This window comes from Ictidomys tridecemlineatus, chromosome 2 (genome assembly GCF_052094955.1).
Source record: "Ictidomys tridecemlineatus isolate mIctTri1 chromosome 2, mIctTri1.hap1, whole genome shotgun sequence".
Lineage (NCBI taxonomy): Eukaryota > Metazoa > Chordata > Mammalia > Rodentia > Sciuridae > Ictidomys > Ictidomys tridecemlineatus.
The window spans coordinates 6,238,687-6,265,457 of record NC_135478.1 but is presented as its reverse complement, the minus strand read 5'-3'; the positions used below and the strand labels follow the sequence as shown (position 1 = coordinate 6,265,457).

The 26,771-nt window shown below is 43.7% G+C and overlaps 2 protein-coding genes and 1 pseudogene across 2 annotated transcripts; 2 read left to right on the top strand and 1 right to left on the bottom strand.

The window, feature by feature from the left end:
* Positions 1-1,135: 1,135 nt before the first annotated feature.
* Positions 1,136-10,619, bottom strand: LOC144372188 (olfactory receptor 7E178-like). The gene is made up of 2 exons (XM_078035570.1): positions 6,400-10,619; positions 1,136-3,227 (listed from the first exon to the last, which is right to left on the bottom strand). Exons 1-2 carry the CDS (start codon positions 6,426-6,428, stop codon positions 2,285-2,287), a joined length of 972 nt encoding a protein of 323 aa, XP_077891696.1. The 5' UTR covers positions 6,429-10,619; the 3' UTR covers positions 1,136-2,284.
* Positions 9,873-12,180, top strand: LOC101959990 (olfactory receptor 7D4-like; annotated as a pseudogene).
* Positions 12,181-18,844: 6,664 nt separating this feature from the next.
* Positions 18,845-19,789, top strand: LOC101959696 (olfactory receptor 7D4). The gene has a single exon (XM_005342145.4). It carries the CDS (start codon positions 18,845-18,847, stop codon positions 19,787-19,789), a length of 945 nt encoding a protein of 314 aa, XP_005342202.4.
* Positions 19,790-26,771: the final 6,982 nt, after the last annotated feature.

Below are 26,771 nucleotides of genomic sequence, written 5' to 3'. Positions count from 1 at the left end.
TCTCTCTCTCTCTCTCTCTCTCTCTCTCTCTCTCTAACAAGATTACGGAGACAGTGTTATCTTTTCTTCTCCTAGTTAATTGCCCTCCAACATATACAACAACATATACAACATAGAGGAAGGAGATGCCTGCTGAGGATCTAGGAAGTGAATATCTCCCAAATTAACAAATGAATCCTGAAACTCCATCAGGGCGCCCTGGGGCCCCCCTATCAGAGCACAAGTGGAATGTAACCCTTGTAATTCCTTTAAAACTCCCCTATTCCTCCTGATCCAGAGAGTCACATTTTCCTGAAATCAGAATTGACCTGACTACCCCACACATCACAAGACCCTGTTGACAGATATCTGGATTGCATGGGAGAATTGCTTTGGTTATACGTTTCAGAGTCATTTGTTTTATATCAGGGCCATAGTCAGGGACGTCAGAAGGTCCTACTCTTATTGTCAACACAGATACAGTTGTCAGGAGGCTCAAAAAGGAAATATTTTAAGCAAGCATAAAATGGAGTCAGGGCAGAATGAAACGCCGTTACTTTGGTTCTATTTCATCTATTAGGGCATTACAGTTATAGATAATAGCTGGGTTCATTTTGACATAATCACAGGTGCAAGAAAATTGACTCCATATCAGTCCCTGGTACCTCCTTTTCCATCCCTTCCTCCATCCCCCTATTTCCCTTCCTCTGCTGGTTTATTTCCACTCATTTACTTATTTAAGTTCTCACTTTGAGAACTACTATACTAGCAAGGAACCAGGAAGGTGTTAGTAGGTGGGTTGGAGATTCTTAGGAAAAAACCACTCAGGGGGGATGAGGCTGTAGCTCGGTGGTGGAGCACTTTCCTACCTCCTGTGAGGTACGGGTTGGATCCTCAGCACCACATAAAAATAAAATAAAGGTATTGTGCCCATCTACAACTAAAAATATACTTTAAAAAGAAAATAACTACTCAGGGAGCACCAAATCTTAGTGACATTGAGAAAGGCACTAATTTCCACAAGGAAGGGCCATCACAGCTGCTGGGGACAGAAGACAGTCACAATGGAATCTAAAAAGACATACATAACCAGAGAAACACACTCCAGAGATTTCAGAAAGTTTCTAGGGGACATGATCACCACGGGAGTTCCATCTTTGTTCCTTTTTATTCATTTATTTATTTTTGTGGTGCGGGTGATTAAACCCAGGGCCTGGTGCATGCAAAGCAAGCACTTTACCAACTGAGCTATATCCCCAACCCCTCCTGGCTACTTTTTAAAATCCTTCTTTTCACATGCAGAACTCACTCAGTAGAACAGGGTGATCCTCCCTCTACTCGGCTGGTGTTGCATTAAAGAAAGCTGGACATCCTCTTTCTTCTCTGTCAGTTAGAGGCTGAGGTCAAATTCCACCCGAGAATGGCAGGGAGATAGACTTGTCCTGAAGCCTTCCCAGCTCATGTCTGTGAGAGGCACAGGTGTGGTCTAGTCCTGATCAAGCGTCACTGAATTACAGATGGACAGTACCAGGCAAGTATTTATGGCCTCTTGAGCCCGAGGAGGAGACTGATTTCTTATCCTTGCTCATCAAATAAATTGTTCCTGAGATGTTTGGCTCCGTTGGGGTGAAGAACAAATGGCAGAAAGGAACAAGGAATTCTGACTCTGTTTTCAAGAAGGCAGCTTTGGAACAAGAGAGAGCCAGGCGTGGTGGTACATATCTGTCATCCCAGCTACTTGGGAAGCTGATACCGGAGGATAACGAATTTGAGGCCAGTCTGGGCCACTTAGAGAGACCCTGTCTTATAACAAATAATAATAATAATAATAATAATAATAATAATAATAATAATAATAATAATATAATAATAAAAGGTTGAGAGTGTAGCTCAGTGGTAGAGCACTTCCCTAGCATATAATTCCCTAGGTTCAATCCCCAGTACTGAAAAAGAGAAAGAGAGAGAGAGAGAGAGAGAGAGAGAGAAGCAGGATTGTGTTCAGTGAAAGGAAGTGAGACTTCTCATGATTCAGAGACCTGGGTAGTAGATAAGGAAAGCATGAGGTTTATACTGAGTTCTGAAGACATTCCTTGAAGGACTATCACTTAAGTGTTTATCCATAATAACTTCTCAACTCCATTAAAGATACACTAAGAGGAATAATTGTGTTAACAGAAATCAGAAGGCCATATAGATAAATAGAGTCCTGTACACTGGGACTGCAGACTCAGGATTTCTTGCTGCCCACCTTTGAATCTGCTCCTATTTACAGCCTTACTACCAAAGGATAGCACAGGCAGTGAGATTAGGTTATTCTTCTGACAATTCTCTGCAGGGACTTCTTGATGTCCTTGTTCCTCAGGCTGTAGATGAAGGGGTTCAGCATGGGGGTGACCATGGTGTACATCACTGAGACCACCATACTCTTTCTGGAGGAAGTTGAGACAGATGAACTGAGGTACACCCCAAGGCCTGTTCCGTAAAATAAGCAAACAACAGACAGGTGAGACCCACAGGTGGAGAAGGCTCTGCACTTCCCACCTGAGGATGGGACTCTTAGAACAGAGGAAACAATTTTACAGTAGGAGAAGAGGATCCCTGCGATAGGCAGAAAACCAGAGATGGTGCCAACGAGAAATATGACTATGTTGTTAGCAGAGGTATCAGAACAGGCAAGTTTGAACAACTGAGGCACATCGCAGAAGAAATGAGGGATTTCTACATCTTGGCAGAAGGTCAGTTGTGACACCATCCAGCAGTGTACCTGGGAGTCCACAAGACTGATGGAGAAGGACACCAGGGCCAACAGGCCACAGAGGCGGGGGTTCATGATGATTGGGTAATGTAGAGGGTGGCAAATGGCCACCAAGCGGTCATAGGCCATCACGGCCAGCAGTAGACTATCCAAACATCCAAAAAGGAAAAAACAGGACACCTGAGTTAGGCAACCTGCATAGCTGATGGATTTGCTGTGTGTCTGGAAGTTCACCAGCATCTTGGGAATTGTAGAGCTGCTAAAGCCAATGTCAGCCAAGGACAGGTTGGAGAGGAAGAAGTACATGGGGGTGTGGAGGTGAGGGTCAGAGCTGATGGCCAGGATGATGAGCAGGTTCCCAAGAACTGTGACCAGGTACATGGACAGGAACAGTCCAAAGAGGACAGGTTGCACCTCTGGATCATCTGAAAGGCCCAGGAGCAGAAATTCCAAGATACCTGTTAAATTCTGTGGTTCCACATAGCAGAGGCACCTTTTAGAAAAAAAAAAAAAAGGTTGGAATAAAGAAAACAAGCACATTGGGACCCGTTACTGTGTGTCATGAATTAAAGCAATTCATAATGAAAGCATGCACACTTGTGCTGGAGATATAACTCAGTTGGGAGGGTGCTTGCCTCATATGCATAAGGCCCTGGGTTCAATCCCAAGCACCACAAAAAAAAAAAAAAAGGATACAGACTTGAGGATCATACACATTAGCACTATTTTTTAATTATGGCAAATACTTTCTCCTTTGGATTCTCTCTGTGGCTTTAGTTCCATTCATCTGCTGAATCTAAATCCATGTAAATCCACTTTAGAAACTCTAGGAAGAAGAATCTATGGGAGCATGGATATTTGGAGATTAAGAAAAGTCCATAAGCATTCTAAAACATGAGTCTCCTCCTTTGACTGGAACATAAATGTATTAACTTTCTCTTACTGAAACACAATACCTGCGATGTCCAGTGTAAAAATAAAAAAGGTGTTTATTTTGCCTGTCACGTGGTCCTATTGCTTTGGGCCTGTGGTGACACAGAAGTATGATGGCGGCATGTGGCAGAGGAGGCCTGCTCATCTTACAGTGGCCAGAAAGGAAAGAGAGAGGATGGGGCTGGGGTCCTAATATTCCCTTCAAGGGAATGCCCCCAGTGACCTTACTTCCTCCCACCAGCCCCTCCTCTTAAAGGTTGCACTAACTCCCGACAGCACACAGGGTGGCCACCTAGCCCTTGACACATGGGACTCTGGGGGACATTTTGGATCCACTCTATAGCGGTAAATATTATCCTTCTCTTTTAAAGAAAAAAAAAAAAGTTGTTCTAATTAAGGAGTCCTCCCTCCCTCCCTCCCCGCCATACAAGGGATTAAGCCCAAAGGTGCATGCCAGGCAAGTACTCTACCTCTTAGCTACAGCCCCATCCCTATCCCTGCCTATTTTATTTTTTTTTTAATTTCAAGACAGGGTCCGGCTAAATTGCCTAGACTAGCTTCAAACTTGGAATTCTTCTTCCTCAGCCTCCCAAGTAGCTGGGATCAAAGGTGTCCACTACCATGCCCAGATAAAGAATGCTTTAAATAGTCAAGTGTACTTTATTTTACTCAAATGCAGTTCCATAAATTCCTCTGTAGTGGACTATTTATTTATAAGCACCCTTTCACGTCAGACATGGCGATGCACACCTGTAATTCCGGCTAACCTGGGAAGCCCAGGGAGGAAGATTGTGCTCGAGGCCAGCCCGAGAACAGCAAGACACTGTTGCAAAATTCACAGGAAAAGGGCTGGACATGTTGCTCAGTGGTGAGGTGCTTGCCTAGCGCATATGAGGCCCAGCCTTATCCACCACGAAAACCAATAAAGAAACAATAACAACAACAACAGAAATAACCATTAATAGCTGCATAACAAAGAACCTGGCTGGATATAGGCACAGATTTGTAATCCCAGTGATTTGGAAGACTGAGGCATAAGGATCACAAGTTTGAGTTCAGCTTGAGCAATTTAGTGAGACCCTTTCTCAAAAAAAAATTAAAAATTTTTTTTAAAAAGAAAGGACTGGGGATATAGCTGAGTGGTAGAGCACTGAGGGGTTCAATCCCCATGAAAGAAAGAAAGAAAGAAAGAAAGAAAGAAAGAAAGAAAGAAAGAAAGGAAGGAAGGAAGGAAGGAAGGAAGGAAGGAAGGAAGGAAGGAAGGAAGGAAGGAAGGAAGGAAGGAAGGAAGGAAGGAAGGAAGGAAGGAAGGAAGGAAGGGACAGGAAGGAAGAGAAAGAAAGAAAGAAAGAAAGAAAGAAAGAAAGAAAGAGAGAGAGAGAGAGAGAGAGAAAGAAAGAAAGAAAGAAAGAAAGAAAGAAAGAAAGAAAGAGAGAAAGAGAGAAAGAGAGAAAGAGAGAGAGAAAGAAAGAGAGAAAGAGAGAGAGAAAGAGAAAGAAAGAAAGAAAGAAAGAAAGAAAGAAAGAAAGAAAGAAAGAAAGAAAGAAAGAAAGAGAAAGAGAGACAGGAAGGAAGAGAGAGAGAAAGAGAGAAAGAAAGAGAGAGAGAGAAAGAAAGAAAGAAAGAGAGAGAGAGAAAGAGAAAGAAAGAAAGAAAGAAAGAAAGAAAGAAAGAAAGAAAGAAAGAAAGAAAGAAAGAAAGAGAAAGAAAGAGAGACAGGAAGGAAGAGAGAGAGAAAGAGAGAAAGAAAGAAAGAAAAAGAAAGAAAGAAAGAAAGAAAGAAAGAAAGAAAGAGGTAGTGGGAGGGAGAAAGAAAGAGTGAAAGAAGAAGGAAGGGAGGAGAAAGAAAACAGAAGGAAGGAAGGAAGGAAGGAAGGAAGGAAGGAAGGAAGGAAGGAAGGAAGGAAGGAAGGAAGGAAGGAAACCTCACTCTTTCCTCCTATGGAGGTGGCAGGAGATGGGATCCCTAGAAGCTCATGCTCATGGGCAGGAGCCCATCCTCACCACAGTGAAAGCCACAGGCAGCCTCTTCCTTGAATGCTCCTGCATCACAGAAAAGGGAACTGGGGCTCTTCTGTCTGCCTATGCCAGCTGTCCTGCCTGTGAGGAGGAATCCGGGCTCCCCACACTCCCTCCACCATCGCCGCTGTCTGACACCCCCCCACTCACTGGGCTGTGCTCTGTCCCTGTGTCTGCCCCACCCCCACCCACGCCCCTTGTACTCACTGGGCTGTGCTCTGACCCTGTGTCTGCCACCCCCAACCTGCCCCCCTTGCACTCACTGGGCTGTGCTCTGTCCCTGTGTCTGCCCCACCCCCAACCTGCCCCCCTTGCACTCACTGGGCTGTGCTCTGTCCCTGTGTCTGCCCCACCCCCACCCACGCCCCTTGTACTCACTGGGCTGTGCTCTGACCCTGTGTCTGCCACCCCCAACCTGCCCCCCTTGCACTCACTGGGCTGTGCTCTGTCCCTGTGTCTGCCCCACCCCCAACCTGCCCCCCTTGCACTCACTGGGCTGTGCTCTGTCCCTGTGTCTGCCCCACCCCCACCCACGCCCCTTGTACTCACTGGGCTGTGCTCTGTCCCTGTGTCTGCCACCCCCAACCTGCCCCCCTTGCACTCACTGGGCTGTGCTCTGTCCCTGTGTCTGCCCCCCCCCATGCCCCTTGCACTCACTGGGCTGTGCTCTGTCCCTGTGTCTGCCACCCCCAACCTGCCCCCCTTGCACTCACTGGGCTGTGCTCTGTCCCCGTTGGGGCATGGTGAGGAATTGGGATCCACTGCTGTTCCCAGCTTGGTGAATGGTGAGGGCCCAGGCTCCGTCCTCAGGGGCAGCAGGAAGGCAGAGTGAGTCGTGGACTGACTGATGCAGAAGAAGAGACACAGATATCAGAGCCCACCAGACTGGCACCAGCAACCTGACCGTCTCCAGGACCCAGATTCATTATTTGTACTTAGACAAAGGGCACAGAGCTCACCATTAGCATAATTGGTCCACATTCTCCCAGCCTCTGAGGACTTGCTAATTTTAATGGAAAGGAAAAGAGGAGGGCTTGGGTCCTTCCTCCTCTAGGGAGAAAGCTGGCCTGCAACCTCTGGCTTCTCTTAAAACAAAATGTGATTCTTTCTTCAGTTTAGTTTACGACTCTTGACCTTGATATCTGTAAGTCCATCGTTTTCATCAACCACTTGAGGAAGAACTGGGTTTTCTATAGAGAATCTGAGGCAAATTCCATGTTCCCAGTTAAGATTTATGTCTCTAAGAAAATAATTCTCCATTCTGCTTGGTAGTCTTTGCTTGGGAGTTTTGGTTTATATGCATGGAATATTTATGGGGGCTTCTGATTATTTACATAACAGCCCAAGTCCTAATTTTTCTTTTGAAAGTGTGATATTAGTATACTAGAAAATGGCTATTGATGAAAGAAATTAAAGCCACAAATAAATGAAACAATATTTCCTGTTCATAAAGTGGATGAATACAGTTAAAGTGCCTACTAACCAAAGCAACCTACAGATTGAGTGCAATCCCAATCAAAATTCCCATAACGTTTTTTTAGAAAAATTCTAATTTTTTTTTTGTACTGGGGATTGAATTCAGGAGCACTCCACCACTGAGCCACATCCTCAGTCCCATTTTGTATTTTATTTAGACACAAGGTCTCACTGAGTTGCTTAGCGCCTTGTTGTTGCTCGAGGCTGGCTTTGAACTTGCAATCCTCCTGCTTCAGCCTCCCAAACTGTTGGGATTACAGGCATGTGCCATCATGCCCGGCACAATTCTAAAATTTACATGGAATGTGAAAGTCTCTTGATAGCCAAAGCAATCTTGAGAAAAATGAACAAAAGTGGCAGTATCACACTTCCTGCTTTCCAGCTATATTATGAAGTCATGTAATCAAAAGAGAATGATACTGGCATGAAAACAGACACATCGACTCATGGGACTGAACAGAGAATGCAGAAATAAGCTCGTGCATATGAAGGTAGCTAGTCTTCGACAAGGATACCAAGGACACCCCACGGGGAAGGAGGGCCTCTTGAAGGAATGGTGTGTGAAAACCTGGGCATCCACAGGCGAAGGAATAAGATGGGACTTACACAAAAATCAACTGGACTAGATTAAAGACTTAAAGGTAAGACCTGAAACCATAAAACCTCTGGTAAGAGGGCACACGGTTGAACTTCCTTGACTTTAGTCTTGGCAGTTTGGACTGGCCACCAAAATCAACTAAAGCAAAAATGTTTCCAGCGTGACTACGTCAAACTAAAAATCTTTGTGGTTTGAGGTTTTTGTTCATTTTTTTTTTCAGCAAAGGAAACAATCAACAAAACAAAAAGGAATCCACATGATGGGAGAATGTATTTGCAAACCACATATCTGACAAGAGGTTAATATCCAAAATATATAAAAGAAACTTATACAACCCAAAAGCAATAAATGAGTAAGTAAATAACTGGATGTAAGAAAAAGCAAAGGTCCTGAATAGGCATTTTTCCAAAGACATACAAATAGCCAACAGGAATAGGAAAAGTTGCTTGACATCATTCAATATCGGGGCATGAACTACAATGAACTAGCCCCTCCCATCTGTTAGAATGCCTTTATGAATAAGACAGAAGATAACATGCCACTGAGGATGTGCAGAAAAGAAAACCCTTGCACACTGGTGGTCACCATGTAAATTGCTTCAGCCATAGTGGAAAACCATGTGGAAGTGCCTCACAAATGTGAAACTAGAACAACGGTAGGAACCAGCAATCTCGCTTTGGGGTATATGTCCAAAATAAATAAAATGTGCATCTCAGAGAGGTCTCTGTACTTTCATGTCCTTGCAGCACTGCTCACAAGAACCAAGATATGGAAAACACCTAGGTGTCTGTTGGTGGGTGAAAGGATAAAGAAAATATGGTGTGTATATTATAATATTCAATATATTTTTCAGCCATAAACAAGAAAGAAATCTTGCTAAATGAAATAAACCAGACATAGAAGAAAACTCCTGCAATGATCTCACTTATATGAGAAATCCAAAAAAAAGTCAAACTCACAAAAATAGAGTAGAAAGGGGGTTGCTACCAGGTCAGGGTGGAAGATGTTGGTAAAAAGGAATAAATATTTATTTATGAAATGAAAGAATTCTGGAGCTTGATGCATAGTGGTGTCATCATAGGTAATTATGTTTTGATTACTTGAAATTTACTGAGAGCTGCGGAGTTGGCGCAATGCTGCTCTTCTCTCTGGATTGTGCGATGGGTTGATCGTGGAGGAGGGCCAGCGCTGAGCAGTGGACACCCAGCTGGATACGGATTATGTGCTTTGAGGATTAGCCAAAGCAATCTTGAGAAAAATGAACTGGTGTAGTGGGAAGTTCAATCCTTGGGATGGGAGAACCGGACATCAGGAAATGGAGCCCGCCTGCCAGTCAGGGGAGGAGAGCCACAGGGAAGGGTGCTGGGGTTGAAGTCCTGCTCATTCGCCTTTTACATTCACTAGGCAGATGACATTTCCTCACAGCCAATGAACATGCCGCTGTTTGCACAACTTAGTACTGTAAATGTCCCTAAATATTTAACTGTTAATTGTAAACCTGTTACCAAAACTTGTTCTGAATTTCTCATAAAAATGAAGTCTAAAAAAAAAAAGAAATTTACTGAGATCTTAAGTGTCTTCACCACAATACACACGTGATCACATGAGGTGATAGATATATTAATTAATTTGATGTATATCAAATTATCACATTGTCTACCTTGAATTTGTATAAGTTTTGTTAACTTTGCTTCAATAAAGCTGGAAAATTGATTTTTTTTTCTTATGTATGATGTGTTACTTATAACTTGCTGTTTCCCTTAATAACCTATGGTGTCACACAAGGCTGCAGTCACTCAAGAGTCTGCTGGGGAAGACCTGCTTCCAAGCTCACCCCTGTGGCTGGTGGAGGACTCAGTTCTTTGGGGGCTGTTGGACAAAGGCCACCCTTAGTTCTTTGCTGCATTGACTTCTGCATGAAGCAGATCACATAGGGCAGTTGGTTTCCATCAGAAAGAACAGATGGGTGGGGTAAAAGCAGAAAACCAGAAAGAAGCCAGTGTCTTTTTATACCCTAATCTCAAAAGTGACACCTGGTCCCTTCTGTCACGTAGCATTGGTTGGAAGTACATCGCCAGGTCCAGGACATGCTCAAAGAAATGGGTGCGCACAATGACTCGCACACAGGAGGTTAGATCTGTTAGAAACGTGTCCGAAGCGGCCCACTACACACGCTTGCCCTCTGTCAGGACACTTGGCTCCTCGCACACTAAGGTTCTGGAGTCATTTCTCCACTGCCTGACACAGCCCCAACCCACCACACCACCATGCTTCACCAGAAGCTCCCTGTAGCAGAACTCACGTGGGAGTAGAAATGGACTCTGATCTTGATATTTCTGAAGATGGCCTCATGCTGTTCCAGGTCATGCAGTCAGAAAGCCAACGAAAGAAAAGGTGTGGGAAGCCATTCTCACGCGTGATTGGGCACCTCCCGGATTGGGTGTGAGGCGCTCTGGCTAAACTGTGTCGGAGCTTTCCCGACCCTCTCCTGGTGCGAGAGCCTGTCCTATGGGGGTGTGCCTGACCACTGACCCTGAGGCCAATCACTGACCCTGACCTTGGAGTGCTGCCCCCCTCCACCTTCATTGGATGGAATTCTCCCCTGAATTTCTTGTTCCCCAATAAAAGGCCACTCCCTGGCGTGCTCTCTCGCTCTCTCCTGCTAGCCCTGAGTAATCCTTGTTGCCCTACCGGGTGGTTAGAGGTGTGAGCCAGAGATGTGAGAGCCGTCTTGGACCTGGTCATAGAAAAAGGTAATTGAGTCTGTGTGGTTTATTTTGATCTCACTAGCTAACTTTTATGCCAAGAACCTCTTTAATGAAACCAGTGCGCTGGTCGCCTGGTGGAAAAAAGGGCTTCTTTTCCATCCACAGTGTCTGTTCACTGACATCACATCAAGCTACCAATAATTAACAAATGTCTGCAGGGCTTGTGACTTTGGGTCACGTGAAAAAAAAGTTCATCTTGTTGCAAAATAGGATGAACCTGAAGTTGAGTCTACAAACAGACAAAGAGAATAAAAAAACATTGAACTAAATAGCACTCAAATTTAAGTAAAATTGGAAATTATTAAAATTGAGCACCTGCATTTGATAATATTGATTTTGATTTAACAAATTTTGAGGTAAGTATCAAGAACACATCATGAAATATCTTCAAATACTTTCAACGAGTCATAAAAGAAGGAATTGGTTGATGTCCATAGGTTCAGATAGAACAACCAAAACCAGAGAGTGGATGATAAAGGCAGAGGGCTCTCTGCTAAGTTGAGAAAGGCAGGCTGACTTTACACACTTGGAAATAGAACTGGGTTGTCACTCTGCTGAGTGGGTCATTGTTGTCTGGAGGGTTTAATGCAAGAGGAGTGGCATCCACCCAAGGGTGAGATGGTAAAGAGATAACATGGGAGGGGCTAGTTGGATATTCTGTGAAGGTTGCATTTGCCTCTGTCCCAGCAGGTGCACCAGCTCTATGGAAGTGGAAACTGCACAAGTGAATCAGAATTCCTCCTCCTGGGCCTCTCAGATGGTGCTGAACTGCAGCCCGTCCTCTTTGGCCTGTTCCTGTTCGTGTACCTGGTCACGGTGCTTGGGAACCTGCTCATCATCCTGGCCGTCAGCTCTGACTCCCACCTCCACACCCCCATGTACTTCTTCCTCTCCAACCTGTCCTTGGCTGACATAGGCTTCATCTCCACCACGGTCCCTAAGATGCTGGTGAACATCCAGGCACAGAACAAAGACATCTCCTACACAGAGTGCCTGGCACAGGCATATTTTTTAAATACATTTGCTGCAATGGATAATTTCCTACTGACCATGATGGCTTATGACCCGGTTTGTGGCCATCTGTCATCCATTGAAATAGTCACCATGAATCCACGGTTCTGTGTCCTCCTGGTGCTGCTGTCTTGGCTCATCATGTTCTGGGTCTCCCTGGTTCATATTCTACTGGTAAAGCGACTGACCTTCTCCGCTGGCACTGTTATCCCACATTTCTTCTGTGGACTGGCTCAGCTTTTCAAGGTGGCCACATCTGATACACTCATCAATAATATTTTTCTGTATGTGAGCACCACTGTGCTGGGGTTTTTCCTATGACAGGGATCCTCTTCTCTTATTTTCAGATTGTCTCCTCCTTATTGAGGATGTCCTCTTCTGTGGCCAAGTATAAAGCATTTTCCACCTGTGGATCCCACCTCTGTGTGGTCGCCCTATTCTATGGGGCAGGCCTTGGGGTTTACCCCAGTTCTGCCATGACCCATTCTTCCCAGAGAACCATGATGGCCTCAGTGATGTATTCTGTGGTCACCCCCATGCTGAACCCCTTCATCTACAGCCTGAGGAACAAGGATGTGAAGGGGGCCCTGGGGAGACTCCTCAGCAGAGCAGGTTTTGGCCCTGGATGGATGGATAACTGACCTCAGAATTAGTGGAAAATATATTTCATAATTCAAATGTGAACTTGACTACCTAGGCTTATTTTTTTTTCCTTGAGTGAATGATTAATTGCTTTCATTCCCTATGACTTTGCTTGTTTATATTTTTTTTATATATTTCACCCTATTTACTGCTTTAGTGATCCATTTCAATTTTCTTCCCTAAACATGGTCCATAAGTTTTCTTACAGGAATTTCTGAGTTTTCCAACTTGACATAGAATCTACATCAATGGGACTGCAGTTGTGGCTCAGTGGCAGTATGCTTGTGTAACATGTGTGAGGTACTGGGTTCGATTCTCAACACTGCATATAAAAAATAAAATACAGATCCATCAACATCTAAACAAAAAATAAGAACCCACATCAAGTGCTAACATGGGTTCCTCAAAACTTATGAATGTTCTTCACCTGAACATCAATGTATTCTTGTTTTCCCTAGCGGTGAGATGAAAATCATCAAAGTGCTTACCACGTCTGTCCTGTACTTGTTGATCTTCATGTTTGATTTTACTTATCCTGCAAAGAGTTCTTTGATGTATTTTCTCTCATGCACATGATTTCTGAAGGGAACAGACTCTCCATGGGTGCGTGAGAGCATGTCTGCACTGAGCACACCCTTCTCCCTCTACTACTTTGGCTACAATGATTGTAATGTAAACTTGACATTCCAATTTCATGAATGTGGTGATACAATGCCTCATCTTGCTTCCTTCCTTGTGATCTTGCCCTGTTTCTTTCTTCCTTCCTTTCCTGTTTTCCTCCTTGATTTTGGCCATCTCATGAGTGAATCTTAACTACTTATCTTCTTTCTATGGTGAAATAATTTTTTTCCTCCAGGGTACACTATAAGCTGCTCATCCATCCATGCACTGATGGACACCTGGGTGATTTGAATGGTCCTGCCTCCTGTAGGCACTCACAATAGTGTTCAGAGCTCGAGGACAGGTGTGTGCTGCATTGATGATGCTTGGGTAGATACAGACTGCACACACGGGGGTCTGTCTAGTGATGTCACACCCATGCTGATTTATGTAAGTGACTCTGTGATGTTTGCACAATGACAAAACTGTCCAACTGTGCACTTCTCAGGACATACCCTCGGTGCTCAAGCATGCGAGATTCTATGTTCAGTTGCTTGGATAAAATGTACACAGGAAGGAGATACTGGGTAATAAGGCAATGGTAGGTACAACTTAATGAAGAATCACCAAACTGCTTTTCGTTGTAGCTGGCACGTTTCATATCTAGTGTGGGAGGTTCAGGCCTCTTTACCTTGCTGCCAAAACTCATCATCTTCAATTTGATGTAAATTAAGGCTTTCTATTGGCTGTGAAGCAATCTCATGTTGCTTTGGATTTGCATTTCCCTGTAACTAATTGAGCATCTTTTTTAGGGGCTTGTTGGCAGTTGATGTATCTTTTGTGGGGAAATGTCTTACAGAGTCAATGCTCATTTCGTAATTAAGCAGGTTGTAGCTTTGTTTCTCACCTGTAAGAGTTCATGACATGGTCTAGATACCACCCTTATCATATATGGTTTTAGCAATATTTCCCCCTTCTGTATGATTTTTCCCATGTGTCCACTTGGAAGCTTATTGTTGATGATTAGCTAATGAGCTATTCATCAAATCTATCTCAAATTTGGTGACTCTGACTGCTAACTCCCTAACTTCTACCCCAAAGCTGACTTGGTCACCATCTTCTGAGTTCTGCCGTTAGATCCACCTCTAAGTGAGCTCTGGCAGTGCTTGTCTTCCTGTGGCTGGCCCTGTTACTTACATAATGTCACACTGGCTCCTCCATAATGCATCAAATACCCAGATTATTTTACTTTTCATGCACAGTGGTATTTCATTGTGTATGTATAGCATATTTATTTATTTACATGATAATAAACATTAATGGCGATTCCCTACATTAATTATTGTGAGTATTGCTGCCATGATGATAGATTTGTACATCTACTTTGACATTCCAATTTCATGCACATTATACAGATGTGCAGTAATGGGATTACTGGATCTTATGGTAGTTGTATTTTAAATTTGAAGGAACCTGCATAATGTTTCCCATAATTATTACACTGATTTATGCTGCCCAATATTGCAGTCAGAGGTCCCTTTTCTCCATATTCTCACAAACATGTTTTGTTCTGGTTTTTGAGATTAAACTTTCTAACTGGTGTGATCTGATGTCTCATTGTGGTTTTCTTTATGATTACCCAGATGATCTGTGATGCTGAGTCGTTCTTCATAAATCTGCTGAACATTTTTATCTTCTTTTGGAAAATGGCTAATATTACCACCCTGCAGACCCAGGCTTCATCACCATGGACAGAAGCTCTATTCAAACCATAGAGCATTGTTTAAAGGGAAAGTTTTTGTTTTTGTGGTTTTTTTTTTTTTTTTGTATCCATGATGCTTAACCATTGAGCCACATTTATATTTTATTTAGAGACAGGGTTTTGTTGAGTTGTTTAGGGCTCGCTAAGTTTCTGAGGCTGGCTTTGAACTCACGATCCTCCTGCCTCAGCCTCCCCAGGAGCTGAGATTACAGGTATGAGCCACCAAGCCCAGAAAAAAATAATGTTCAAGAATGCTTCCTTAGACTGGCCTGATGGTACACGTCTGTAATCACAGTGGCTTGGGAGGCTGAGGCAGGAGTATCACAAACAGGAAACCAGCTTCAGCAAGTTTTCAAGGACCTAAGCAAATTTGGAGAGCCTGTCTCAAAATAAAAATAATAAGAGTAAAAACAATTAAAAGGGTTCGGGATGTGGCTTAGTGGTTAAGCCTCCCAGGGTTCAATATCCACTGTGGAAAGAAGAAGGAAAAGGAGGGAGGGAGGGAGGGAGAGTTTTTGAATATGATTTTCCAAAACTTTATTAAGGATTTTTTTCATCTAGATTCATCATGGATATTGGTCTGATGCTTTCTTTCCTTGATATGCTCTTGGTATTGGTATCAGGGTGATACTGACTTCTTCATAGAATGAATTTGGCAGTGTTCCCACCCTTTGTATTTTACAGAATGATTTGAGGAGGATTGGTGTGTGTTCTTCCTTAGAGGTCTGGTAGAACTTGACTAAGAATCCATCTGATACTCAGCTTTTCTTTTTTTTAGAAAATAGAACAAATATTTCTGAAATTTATTTGGAAGAATGAAATAGAGATTCCTAGCAATTAAAGCAGAAACTTTGCAACTGTTAGAGTATACATAGGCATGACACCCCAAAAAATGGCATAAGCACCAACCTCCTTAATAAATGGCCATTTTATTAATTGGGTTATTTGAGGGCTTTGATGTTTTTTGAGTTCTTTATATATTCTGAATATTAATCCCCCATTGGAGGAGCAGCTGCAAAGAACTTTTTGCATTCTGTAGTGTCTTTACTATGTAGAAGATGTGCACAGCTTCCTTTGCTGTGCAGAAGATTTTTAGTTTGATGCCATCCCACTGATCGATTATTTATTTACTTTGCACATTTGGTTCTTGTTAGGGAAGTTGGCAGTTGTGCCAACATTCTGGCATTTTTAAATATTTTTCTTTTTCTTTTCAGTCACAGGATTGAATTCAGAGTGGTTCTACCACTGAGCTACAGGTGTTTCTACTTTTTATTTTGAGACAGAGTCTCACTATATTACCAACTCTTGCCTGTACCTCGTCTAGACTGTCCCTGAACTTGTGATCCCTCTGCCTCAGCTTCCAGAGCAGCTGGGATTACAGTGTGCTACTATGCCTGGCTACACCTTCATTACTTACAGAGCATTCAAGTTCTACCCTTAATTCTATGAGTCCATCTCATAGGTGCTATTAGAGAAAAATCCTATTGAATATTCATGATATAATAAATAAATAAAATATATTTTGTCTCTCCAGATTTCTTGGAGATCTTTTTGTGCTCTGGACACCGAACAAGATTTGACTAAGGATGATTCTTAATCCTTAGATTTGTTAAGAAACTGGAGATGGAGTAAAATGTTCCTGAAGGAAAGCTGGGTACTTTGGAGTCCACACCTGAGAGAATAATGGTTTTAAGAGAAAACAAATAAACAAAAAACCTGCAGGGCTGGGTGACTACATGCCTGTAATCCCAGTTATCAGGAGGCTGAGGCAGGAAGATTCCAAATTCAAGGACAGGCTGGGCAAGTTACCGATGTCTTATCTCAAAGTGAAATTAATAAAAAATAAAAGGGCTGGGGTCTGCCTTCGGGGTCCCTGCCTAGGCACCAGGAAAGTGCACAAGTGAAAGCACTGGCCCCCTTGCCTCTTTGCCACACCACTTCCTGAGCAAACTAGGTCATTGCAATGGAATTTCTGCAGATTGGGCTCTATTATCTTTGCTTCTCCAAATGGGGGACCAAACAGCATTGCACTGGGAGCCCCGAGGGGCAAGGACGTTTATGTCGTTTATGCTCCACTCTGCTTTTTTAGGTTGGCTCAGTGTTCAATAGCCAGCATCAGGGGAAAAACAAAAAAGGAAAAAAATTCCAATCAGGTTTAAGATATGGGGCTGGGGTAGGTAAAAGGCATGGATGGTAAACATGGCAGAACAGATCACTCCTCTCACCTCCAAGAGGGAACCTCTCCAGAAAGACCATCAAAACAGCAATTTATTTAATAAGAAATTAGAGGATTAACCCTCCTTCCCCTATTTGCAGTTCAATATTCACTTATCCCAGGCCACAGGGAGATGCCCCCCTGGGCCACCCAGGTGTTGCTCTGACCAGGTGTCCTTGCCCCTCTGGGCTCCCAGTGCAATGCTGTTTGGTCCCCCATTTGGAGAAGCAAAGATAATAGAAATTCCATTGTAATGACCCAGTTTGCTCAGGAAGTGGTGTGGCAAAGAGGCAAAGGGGGGGCCAATGCTTTCACTTGTGCACTTTCCTGATGCCTAGGCAGGGACCCCAGGGGCAGAAAAAAGGGAAATCAAATACACACTTTGGCTCCGAACAGGGCTTTCCCAGCCCCTCTGTCGTTTATGCTCCACTCTGCATCTTTAGGTTGGCTCTCCTGTCTCCCCATCTCTCATCTCCTGGGCCTCCCCCTCATCGCTCCCTCGCCACCCACTTAGACGCTTCCCCAGAGGATGTAGCACATCTGCAGAGCATCTCCCCCAGGCGAGCACTGAGCTAGATAAGCACATCAAGAGGTGGGAGGAAGAGAAGTCCAGACCTGACCACATGGGCAATGTGAGAGCGCCCGTCTCAGTTTTCTACAAGTACAGCAGAGGCCAAAGAGAGAGTGGTCCTCGCTGCCTGGGGTGGTCAAAGAAGATTTGGGGACAATCTGTGAAAGGAAAGGCAGAAGTTTTTCAAATGAATAGGGGAGAAAGAGGGCTCTCAGGGAAGAGGACAGGTAAGTACAAAGACTCAGATCCATGACACTGCACAGGAGGTTCCTGGGATTGTAAGATGCCGAGTATCTGATGCTGATTTTCAGTGAAGTTCATACAGTGTTTCTTAAGTTTGACCAGCTAATATTTTGAGAGCATCCAAGACTCTCACTCCTCAAGTGAGTCATCAGGGTTTTGATCACAATCATCACTGCACCCACATTTCCCAGGTGCTCAAGGCTCCAGGAAGGTGGAGCCTGGGCCTCTCCCCTTTGTATTCTTGGTCTAACCTCTGCCTGACAGAGTGGACTCTTGCATAAGGGAGGAATAAGTTAAATATGAGGAGACACAAAGAGAGTCATTTAGATGTATTCAGGTATCTAAAGACTCTCACAGCTGAGAGAAACCATCTTCAGAGAGAGGAACTAGGACTGTGCAGATTAACAGAAGTGCACTTCAACTCAAGAAAAGAAAACGTCCTCTTACATGTGAATGAAGTTCCAGAAGACCTTCTCTGAGTTTAGAGACTTCCTTCTGTGACAGATAGCTAATATTCACACAGAAATTAAGGTTTAGTTTTTTAATGGAGCAAAATAAAAGGTAGAAGGCTTTCAATCATCACTACTGTGAAGATGAATAAATAAATAAACTTAAAAAATGCCTTGACTTAAAAGAAATTTAAGAAACTCCACAAACATGCAGAGCATATTTAGAATGCACAGTGGAGGGTCTGATTTGACCTTTAGCATATGGAGGCATGCAGGATGCCTTGGTCTTCATGGTGTAGGTAGAGAGACATACTGGGAGAGGACTGGAGATGTTACTATAATAACAGAGGTATTTCCTATGAAAAATTTGCATAGTATTCTGTGAATCCAACTTGAGGCAGAAGAGAGTTTGTTTCATGACACTGGTCAATGGCATAAAGACTATAAGTTACCATTATATTCTGCAACTCCCACTGATATCTCTCTCTCTCTCCCTCCCCATGACCAAAGCTGCAAGGCATAAATGAGGTATTGGTGAGGATGATGGCTCTTTCTCAGAAATTAAACAACAGAGGAGGGAATCTCCGTGGGTCAGAGACAATGCAAAGAATTCTGCACAGCATGGAACAGTTATTTAAAGACGAGTCATTGCAGGTGCTGGTGGTCAGAGCACAGAAAAGAGGGCAGTATTAGAGAGATGTTGGTCAGCTGAAGAACACAAAAATGCTTAAACATCAGGCTCATGAGTGAATAATTTTTAAATGTATGGCACATTTCTGTTTTAACTATGCTTTCCTCTTTCTAGCCAATTTCCATGAGCTATATGGAACCAGGGAACCAAACAGCTACTTCAAAATTCATCCTTCTGGGACTGTGGGAAGATAAGGCCCTGCAGCCTCTCCTGTTTGGGCTGTTCCTGTCCATGTACCTGGTCACCATCCTGGGAAACCTGCTCATCATCCTGGCCGTAAGCTCTGACTCCCACCTCCACAGCCCCATGTACCTCTTCCTCTCCCACCTGTCCTTCGTGGACATCTGTTTCACCTCCACCACGGTCCCCAGGATGTTAGCGAACGCCCAGGCACAGAATAAAGCCATCACCTATGAAGCCTGCATTACTCAGGTGTACTTTTTCATGATTTTCTCTGGGTTGGATAGTTTGCTACTGACTGTGATGGCGTATGACCGCTTCGTGGCCATCTGTCACCCGCTACGCTACACAGTCATCATGAACCCTCGCCTTTGTGGTCTTCTGCTTCTGCTTTCTTGGCTAATCTGCCTGACATATTCTTTGCTGCAGAGTTTAATGGTTTTGAGGGTGTCTTTCTGCAAAGAAACAGAAGTCCCCCACTTCTTCTGTGAACTTGCTCAGATCCTCAAGCTGGCCTGCTCAGACACCCTTGCCAATGATGTCCTGCTGTATTGTGTAACTGGCCTTCTGGGCATTATTCCCCTGTCTGGGATTCTTTTTTCTTATGCTAGAATTATCTCCGCCATAGTGGGCATTTCATCTGCTGGAGGTAAGTATAAAGCCTTTTCCACCTGTGGGTCTCACCTCTCAGTGGTTTCCTTGTTCTATGGTGCAGGCCTTGGGGTCTACCTCACTTCTGGAACAGCCCATCCATCCAGAAAAGGTTCAATCGCCTCGGTGATGTACACCGTGGTTTCTCCCATGCTGAACCCCTTTATCTACAGCCTCAGGAACAGGGAACTGAAGGGAGCTCTGAGGAGACTTCTTCAGCCGAGGAGCTTGCTCTCAGAGGGATAATGCAAGTCAAAGATAAACAACAGAAATTCAGAGCTGATGACTGTTGTGTCTCTGCACCAGTTCCATCCCTCTATATTCTGAAGACAGAAAAGAAACACTACTCTTGAAATACTAGAAGAAAATATTCTGGAACTGAAGACAACTTGAAGCAGCACATCAAAAGGCTCAGTATCCATCAAGGACAATGAATGATGGGCAACCGATAACTAGGAAAAATCCCTTAGCTGAGAAAACTAACTAGTAAGGGCAGATTAGGCTGTAGGTGGCACAGGGCTGAGTGCATGCATCCCATCTTGACTCATGGCACCAAGGAAGTCACATAGGAGAGGAGTGCCCTATCCTAGCCTCAGCCTTCTGAAGAGGCACTGTTTGCTGGAGGCGAGATATGTGGAGTACAGCACAGAACTCTCTTGGAAACTATGGACTGAACCAGGAAATGGCCCCCAATAAGAACTCTCCTCCAACAGGGAGCAGAGAGGACAAAGCTTCCTTTTCACATGGTTCGGCTCCATGGGGAGATGCTCTTGAACTGAGAGCACAAAACTAAAACCCTCTTGGGTTGGCTTGAGGACTGCTGAATGCTCTTGGGGAGCACTGGGTTGGACTAGGGCAGGGTCAATGTGAGTCCTAACTCTGCCATTTACCAGGATGTCTACCCTGTCAGCAGAAAATGTGAAGTGTCTACAGATTCTCAACAAGTGGTGGGGACATATTTATGAACACAGTACTTTTTTACTAAGTAGTGCTCTGCCTTGGACCCTGTATGTCACACCTCCAGCACATGTCTGAAGGTGAGATACAAACTGATTGCTCCAGAAGAAAAAAGACTTGATTCAGTCCATTTCCAACCTTCCTGCCACTCTAGGGAAGCCTTTGCCCTAGTGACCTGAGCTGAATTAGGAGGGCTCCAAAAGATGACTATCCTTATTAGCCTGAAGTGGTATTGATAGTCCCCCATTTCTCCCTCAACTGCATTCTATTGTTACTCTATTCCAGGGCTTCCGAACCTGGGCACTGTTGGAGTTGGGGTCAGATATTGTGAGCATGCATGTGGCGCAGACTGTCCTGTGCATTGTAAGACATTTAGCAACTCTGTGTCCTCAAGTCATTAGATTTTAGTAGCAACCTCCCCACTCTTTCCCTGTTAAGTCATGACTATCCCAAATGCCCCCTGAACATTGCCAGAAGTCCTCTTGGGGCAAAATCTAGTCAAGCATCCTTGGGTACAGGAGGCCTCAGGTCTGGAGTATCTTAGAAACACCAAACCACATTTGTTGAATAAGTTGAAGAACATTTTTAGTTATTTCACACCCCCAAGAACCTTGAAACAGGACCCTTGTCTGTTATAAGTCCTTAGAATCTAAATAAAGTTCTAAATAAATTTTTGCTAAACTGGAGGTTTCTGTGTGCCCATTACCTCAATTTATTAACCTGTTTCACACTTCACCCTGGGAGGCAGTACCCCACCTCCATTTGGAAAAAAAGGACAAAGTAGCAATCATTGGCCTGCCAATATCAGAACATCTCCACTCTCTGAGCAAAAGGCAAACCTTTCCTATGGATTTTGCCTCCAAGTATATTTTTGGAAAAGATATGTGTCTTTCTGCTGACCTTTCTTCTTCTTGGAGGGGTTCTGCAGGAAGTTAAGTCCCAGGAGCCTACAAGGTGCAATTCCTTGTAGGAGTTAAAGGACCAAGGGATACTGTAGCACAGACTTGGCTCAATTTCCAAAGCCTTCATTTAGGGATGCGGACCCACTATCCTTTTGTTCCATTTATGGCCAAATTTAACTTCACCCAGGACCATCACCTAACTTTACCATAAAACCTATTTCAAACCAGAAAAAAGACCTAGAGATAGAAACATATAGGAGGGAAAGTCATGGTCTTCCAACTCTGAGTCAGACTTTTCCACTGAAAAAGAGAAGACTTCTGTCAATCAATCATATGAGATACCATCCACAGACAATTCCCGTCCTATGTCCAATGACCAGAAATTTAAAAAAGCGGGGGGGCTCTAATGTCTCTAAATAAATGAATGACAGTCCTCATGTAGAACCTGCATGGGAAGTGCATTCTGGGACCTTACAGTGCAGAAGCATGGGGGTCACCAATTAGAGCTTATAGGGTTCACTCTGTCCCAGGAGCAGACAAGAATCTAGAAAATTAGTTAGATTTATACATTTGAAGCTTTTTGGGAATTAAATCTAATCCCAGTGTCTGAGTGGCTTTATAAAGAATTTCAATCTCATATAAAATAAGGGGCTTTCTCTGGACAACTCACTGACCAGTTTTTCAGAACTGCAAACCAAATTTCCTTCCATCTGTGCAGTTTTGTCCCTATCCCTAGAATTCTCTATGCAGAATTTCCACACATAGTTACCAAAGAAACTCTGGGCTCCAAATAGTGCTCTATTTCTACATCTCCCATGAGAGAACATGGGGACTTCACTGTGAGCTCTTCCAGGCTACCACATGGATGGGAAGATAAAGGATGGGGGATAGTGGGAAAGGAAGCTAGTGGGTAGAAATCAAACTTTGATTCTTCATAGAAAAACATGGTTTGAGCTGTTCAATAAGACACCTGAGGACACTTCTGGGGGCTCCCTAACTTGATTGTGGGGATGGTTTCATTTGGGTCCAAACTTGCCAAGGTGAACACTATAAATATGCACTGTTTCCTATATGTCAACTGCATCTCAAGAAAACTGTTCCCTCTCACTTGGACTTTTACAATAAAAGTACATCGACATTGTGGCAGATGCAAAATGAACTTCCACTCCATTTCTTCTCCATATCCATGTCCCTTCCACTCTGGGATCACCACCTGATTACACTGGCCCATACAGCAGGGGCCTGAAAACCAGGGGAGCCTTGGGCAGTGTGTGCACAGGCCCTGCCTGGACTGCTGGAGGATAAGCCAGGAGCGGAGACCAAGTAATCGTCCACTCAACCTGGTAACACCCTGCAGATGCCAGTGCAAAAAACTCTCCAGCTCAGTGTGACCTAAATTGTCAATCAAACAGTGAAAAATTACACAAATGCTTGTTACTGGGGAATGAACTCGGGCGCTTTGCCTCTGAGCTACGAGCTACACATACAGTCTATTTTTTTTTTTTCCCATGTTGAGACATAGTCTCCCTAAGTTGCTGAGAGGCTGGCCTTGAACCTGTGATCCTCCTACCTCTGCCTCCCTACTCCCTGGGATTACAGGTGTGTACCTTCTACTCTTGGCCAAATAGTTGTTTTAAACTGCTGTTCTAGATGGCTTGATATGCGACACAAGTTAACAGAAATAGGTCCCCTTCAATCCATCTCCAAAGAAAGAACAGTGATTACCTTGCTAAACTGAAAATCTCATGAAATGCCAATGGATTCTCATCAACTTCCAATTAACATTTGTGACTAATATGCACTCATGTGCCACAAATGTGTGCTGACAGGAAGGACTGCCTGCGTGCGTGGCACATCATCACAGAGGTCCTGCAGGATCATATTGCCTGGTGTTCAAGTACACCTGATGCTTACAATGATGAAATCACCTGCACCCAAGAACACATTTTCCTGAACAAATCCCCAATGTTAAGTGACACATGTATCATTGGTGCATGCTGTGTATGAACTATCCTGTCTTAACCCTCCAGCTTTATCTCCTACTCCAATGATCCTTTTATCTCAAGAACCTGATGAAGTCATTTTTTTCTGGGCCTCTGCATTCAGGACTGACATAACCACTAAATTCTGTTCCTGAATCGCTTAATAAGCCTCTCACTTAGCTTGTGTCATCTTCCCTACAGGCTGATTGTCCCCATTCAACATCCCCTTCTTGGGGTTTCCTGAATGGACTAGCCCTAATAGCTGTTATTGTTCACTTCTGCTCCCAGACCCTTACTTGGTTAAGGACAGGAACATGTCTTATTGATCTCTTTCTTCCCAACACCTAAGTATAAGGAACACCATGAAACTCATGACGTATACATAGGTTTCTCACAGAGGAAAATATTTGAATGGATTGAAACTTCTTTAAATGTTACAGGAGACAGAGACGGCCTTGATGGAGTGGCTCCAGGAACTGAAAATGAGACAAGAAGATTGGGTTAATTAAAAGTCCCCTCCAGAGAGCAAGATCCCTTGTCCTGAGTGCTGGCAGGGAAGTGCAATGAGAAGCAAGAGCCCTGGGCCCTTTAGTAATGAATCCCACTGGAATTCATTACTTCTTCCTGCAGCTAACTTATGTGATAGAAAAATTGGGCACAGAGGGAACAGTTTTGCTGGATTCCCAAAGCTTCTAATTACAGAAATGGCACCACTTTACTCTAGGCTAAGTGTTCTCCCCTGCGGAATGGCCTCTGTGGTATGCATCCTTTTTTTCCAATCCTAGGCAAAAGCCAGCAAGTGATTGCTAATGCTACTAATGAGCTATGAAAACTTTTAACAAAGGCCCACTGAACATTCAGCACTGCCACTCAGGGATGTGAAACTGCCCTGGACCACATCCAAGGAACTGTGCGCAAGACTGCGAGTGCAGAAAAGGGATCTAGGGCTACAGGTGGCCAAAGGAAGACTTGAAAGCCCTGTGGTCACGCAGCTGTCCATCAGGTCCTCTGAGCCCCACTGATGCATCGCCTGACACAGGCATGAAAGTCAGGGAGAAGCAAGTGCTCTCTGACTGAGCAACCATTTTTCAATTCTTGCAACATGAAAACCGAATAAATACAGTAATACAGGGCCTTATAGAGCCAACAGGAATTGCTATCAGAGCAGAAAGAAAGCATTATGTGATCCTCAGTAGACATTGCCAACCTGCTTCTTTTACTTCCTGCCTGTTCTTGGAGACTGGGAGGCTGAGAGGCAATTGCCTCCAGAGGATTTCTGAGAGACCATATTTCCCGAAAAGATCAAGCAACCAAACATGACTGTGTACTATGCACAGCACAGGGTCCGTGGGTTGAGCCCTCTCTCCACACCCTTCCTCAACAGTACTGACCACCAGGATGCTGTACACCTGAGTGTCCTCTTGCTCCAACAGTGCCATGCAGATGCATGTGAATGTGACCTGTGTGCACAGCAAGTGCCTATGAATACCTGGAAAAAGCAGAAAATAAGTGTCATCCCTCAAATATCTGTGGGGGACTGCTTTCAGAATCCTCTGCAAATACCAAAATCCTCGGGTGCTCAAGTCCCTCATTCGAAATGGCCTCATATTTGCATAGAACATAGGCACACCCCTCCCATATATATACATTTTAAATATATTTTTTAGTTGTTGACGGACCTTTATGTGATGCTAGGAAATTGAACCCAGTGTCTCATATATATGAGGCAAGTGCTCAAATTATTTCTAGATGGCTTTTAATATTAATTATGTAATTGCTACATAAATAGTAATTATACTGTATTCTTTAGGGAATGACAAGAAAAAGAATCTGTACATGTTCAATATGAACACAACCGCAGTAAGGCTAACTACATAGTACATGTCAGCAATTTTTTCCCCCAGACATTTGCAACCTGTGGTGGATTCTGAGGATACCACAGAGGTTCATTCCCAGTATATGCAAGAATTACAAAGAATTTTTAATGTGGTTGATAAAAGTAGTTGTTTAACTAAAGGATGTAAACAATAGGTCAACACAACAGGGCTCCAAGTATGCTGTGTCCTACCACCAAAGGAACTCTGGGGCCTTCCCAAGTAACACAGTCACTCACAGCATCAAAAGGACCGGGGAAATCTCCGACCAAGAAACAAGCTCAGACACACACTTGATAGACTCCCAAGTCTTTGTACAAAGGAGAAAGTAAGTCAGCATGATGCACAAATCATTCTGAGGCAAATTACTGAAAACTCAAGGGTCCATGTGTTTTCTTGGCCACTCTACTCTAAATCCCACAGCCTGTCCCCACCCACAAATATTAAGCAGTGTTTGACCCATTCCCCTAGGAACTTAGGTGAGGAATGACGCCTATGCAGGCAGAACAAAAGCCAAGCAGTGAGCTAAGAAAGCTCAAAAAATGGCAATGTGGGAGTGGGAGAAGGCAGAAGGCTGCAGGGACAGGGGATGTAGCTCAGTGGTAAGCTCTAGGTGGGAAGGGGGGGGGAGGGAGGGAGAGACGGAAAGGACTATGAGGCCTTCCAAGGAACCAAGCAAGAGCAGAAGAAACAAATCTGGCCTCAAAGTCAGAGTCCACCCCTGTGAGCACCCACCCTTTAAATACCTAGGATAGTCATAGGCTGTATTAAATCAATTGCTGCTTCTTCTCCACGGTGGGATGAGTTGATTGCCAGATCCTATACAAGGGAGTGAACACAGCCCACAGCAACAAGATCTGTGTGTGCAGTTTGAGATCCTTGTTGGTTCTCCAGGCCCATTCTTAGCCTCCCCGGTGTGAAGCTTGGACTCCCATGGGCTGGAATACCACTTTGTAATGATGTCACGTGTATCTGGCTGCTGTCGGTACCTGAGACTTTATGTCTTAAGTATCTGAGACAGAGTTCTCAGAAAGCTGGTGGAAAAACGAAGAATAAGAAGTGGAAAGTATGGGCGCTTGTTAATTACCTAAGTTCTACATACAAGATAATATCTTAAGAAAAAAACAGTTGAGTCATTTCATCTAAAGTAAGGTAAAGATCTTCTAATACATCTCTGTATTAGAAGTACTGGCCAATGCAATCAGACAAGCAAAACCAGAGACTAAGTACACAAGTAAAGCTATCTCAATTTGCTGCATAGTATACTTGAAAAAAACTCGGAAAAGCAATGATAAAACTAAAAAAAAAAATAATTCAGTGAAGCAGCAGGTTATAAAATTAAGACATAAAATCAGTAGTTTTCATATACACAAATTGAATAGAAGATGTAATGGCATAAAAAATATTACTTCTGATGAACGATTAAATACCCAAGGGAAACTACATAATGTTTCAATTGGAGAGGTCAAGAGGGGTTTTATGAAATGTTAATCCTTCTTTCTTGACTTGGTGG

Bases quoted from the DNA above. Each gene is read 5' to 3' on its own strand.
- LOC144372188 (XM_078035570.1), bottom strand. From the start codon at position 6,428: ATGCCCCAACGGGGACAGAGCACAGCCCA. The intron at 3,228-6,399 runs GTGAGTGCAAGG...TTTTTCTAAAAG, and splicing joins CGGGGACAGAGCACAGCCCA to GTGCCTCTGCTATGTGGAAC.
- LOC101959696 (XM_005342145.4), top strand. From the start codon at position 18,845: ATGGAACCAGGGAACCAAACAGCTACTTCAAAATTCATCCTTCTGGGA.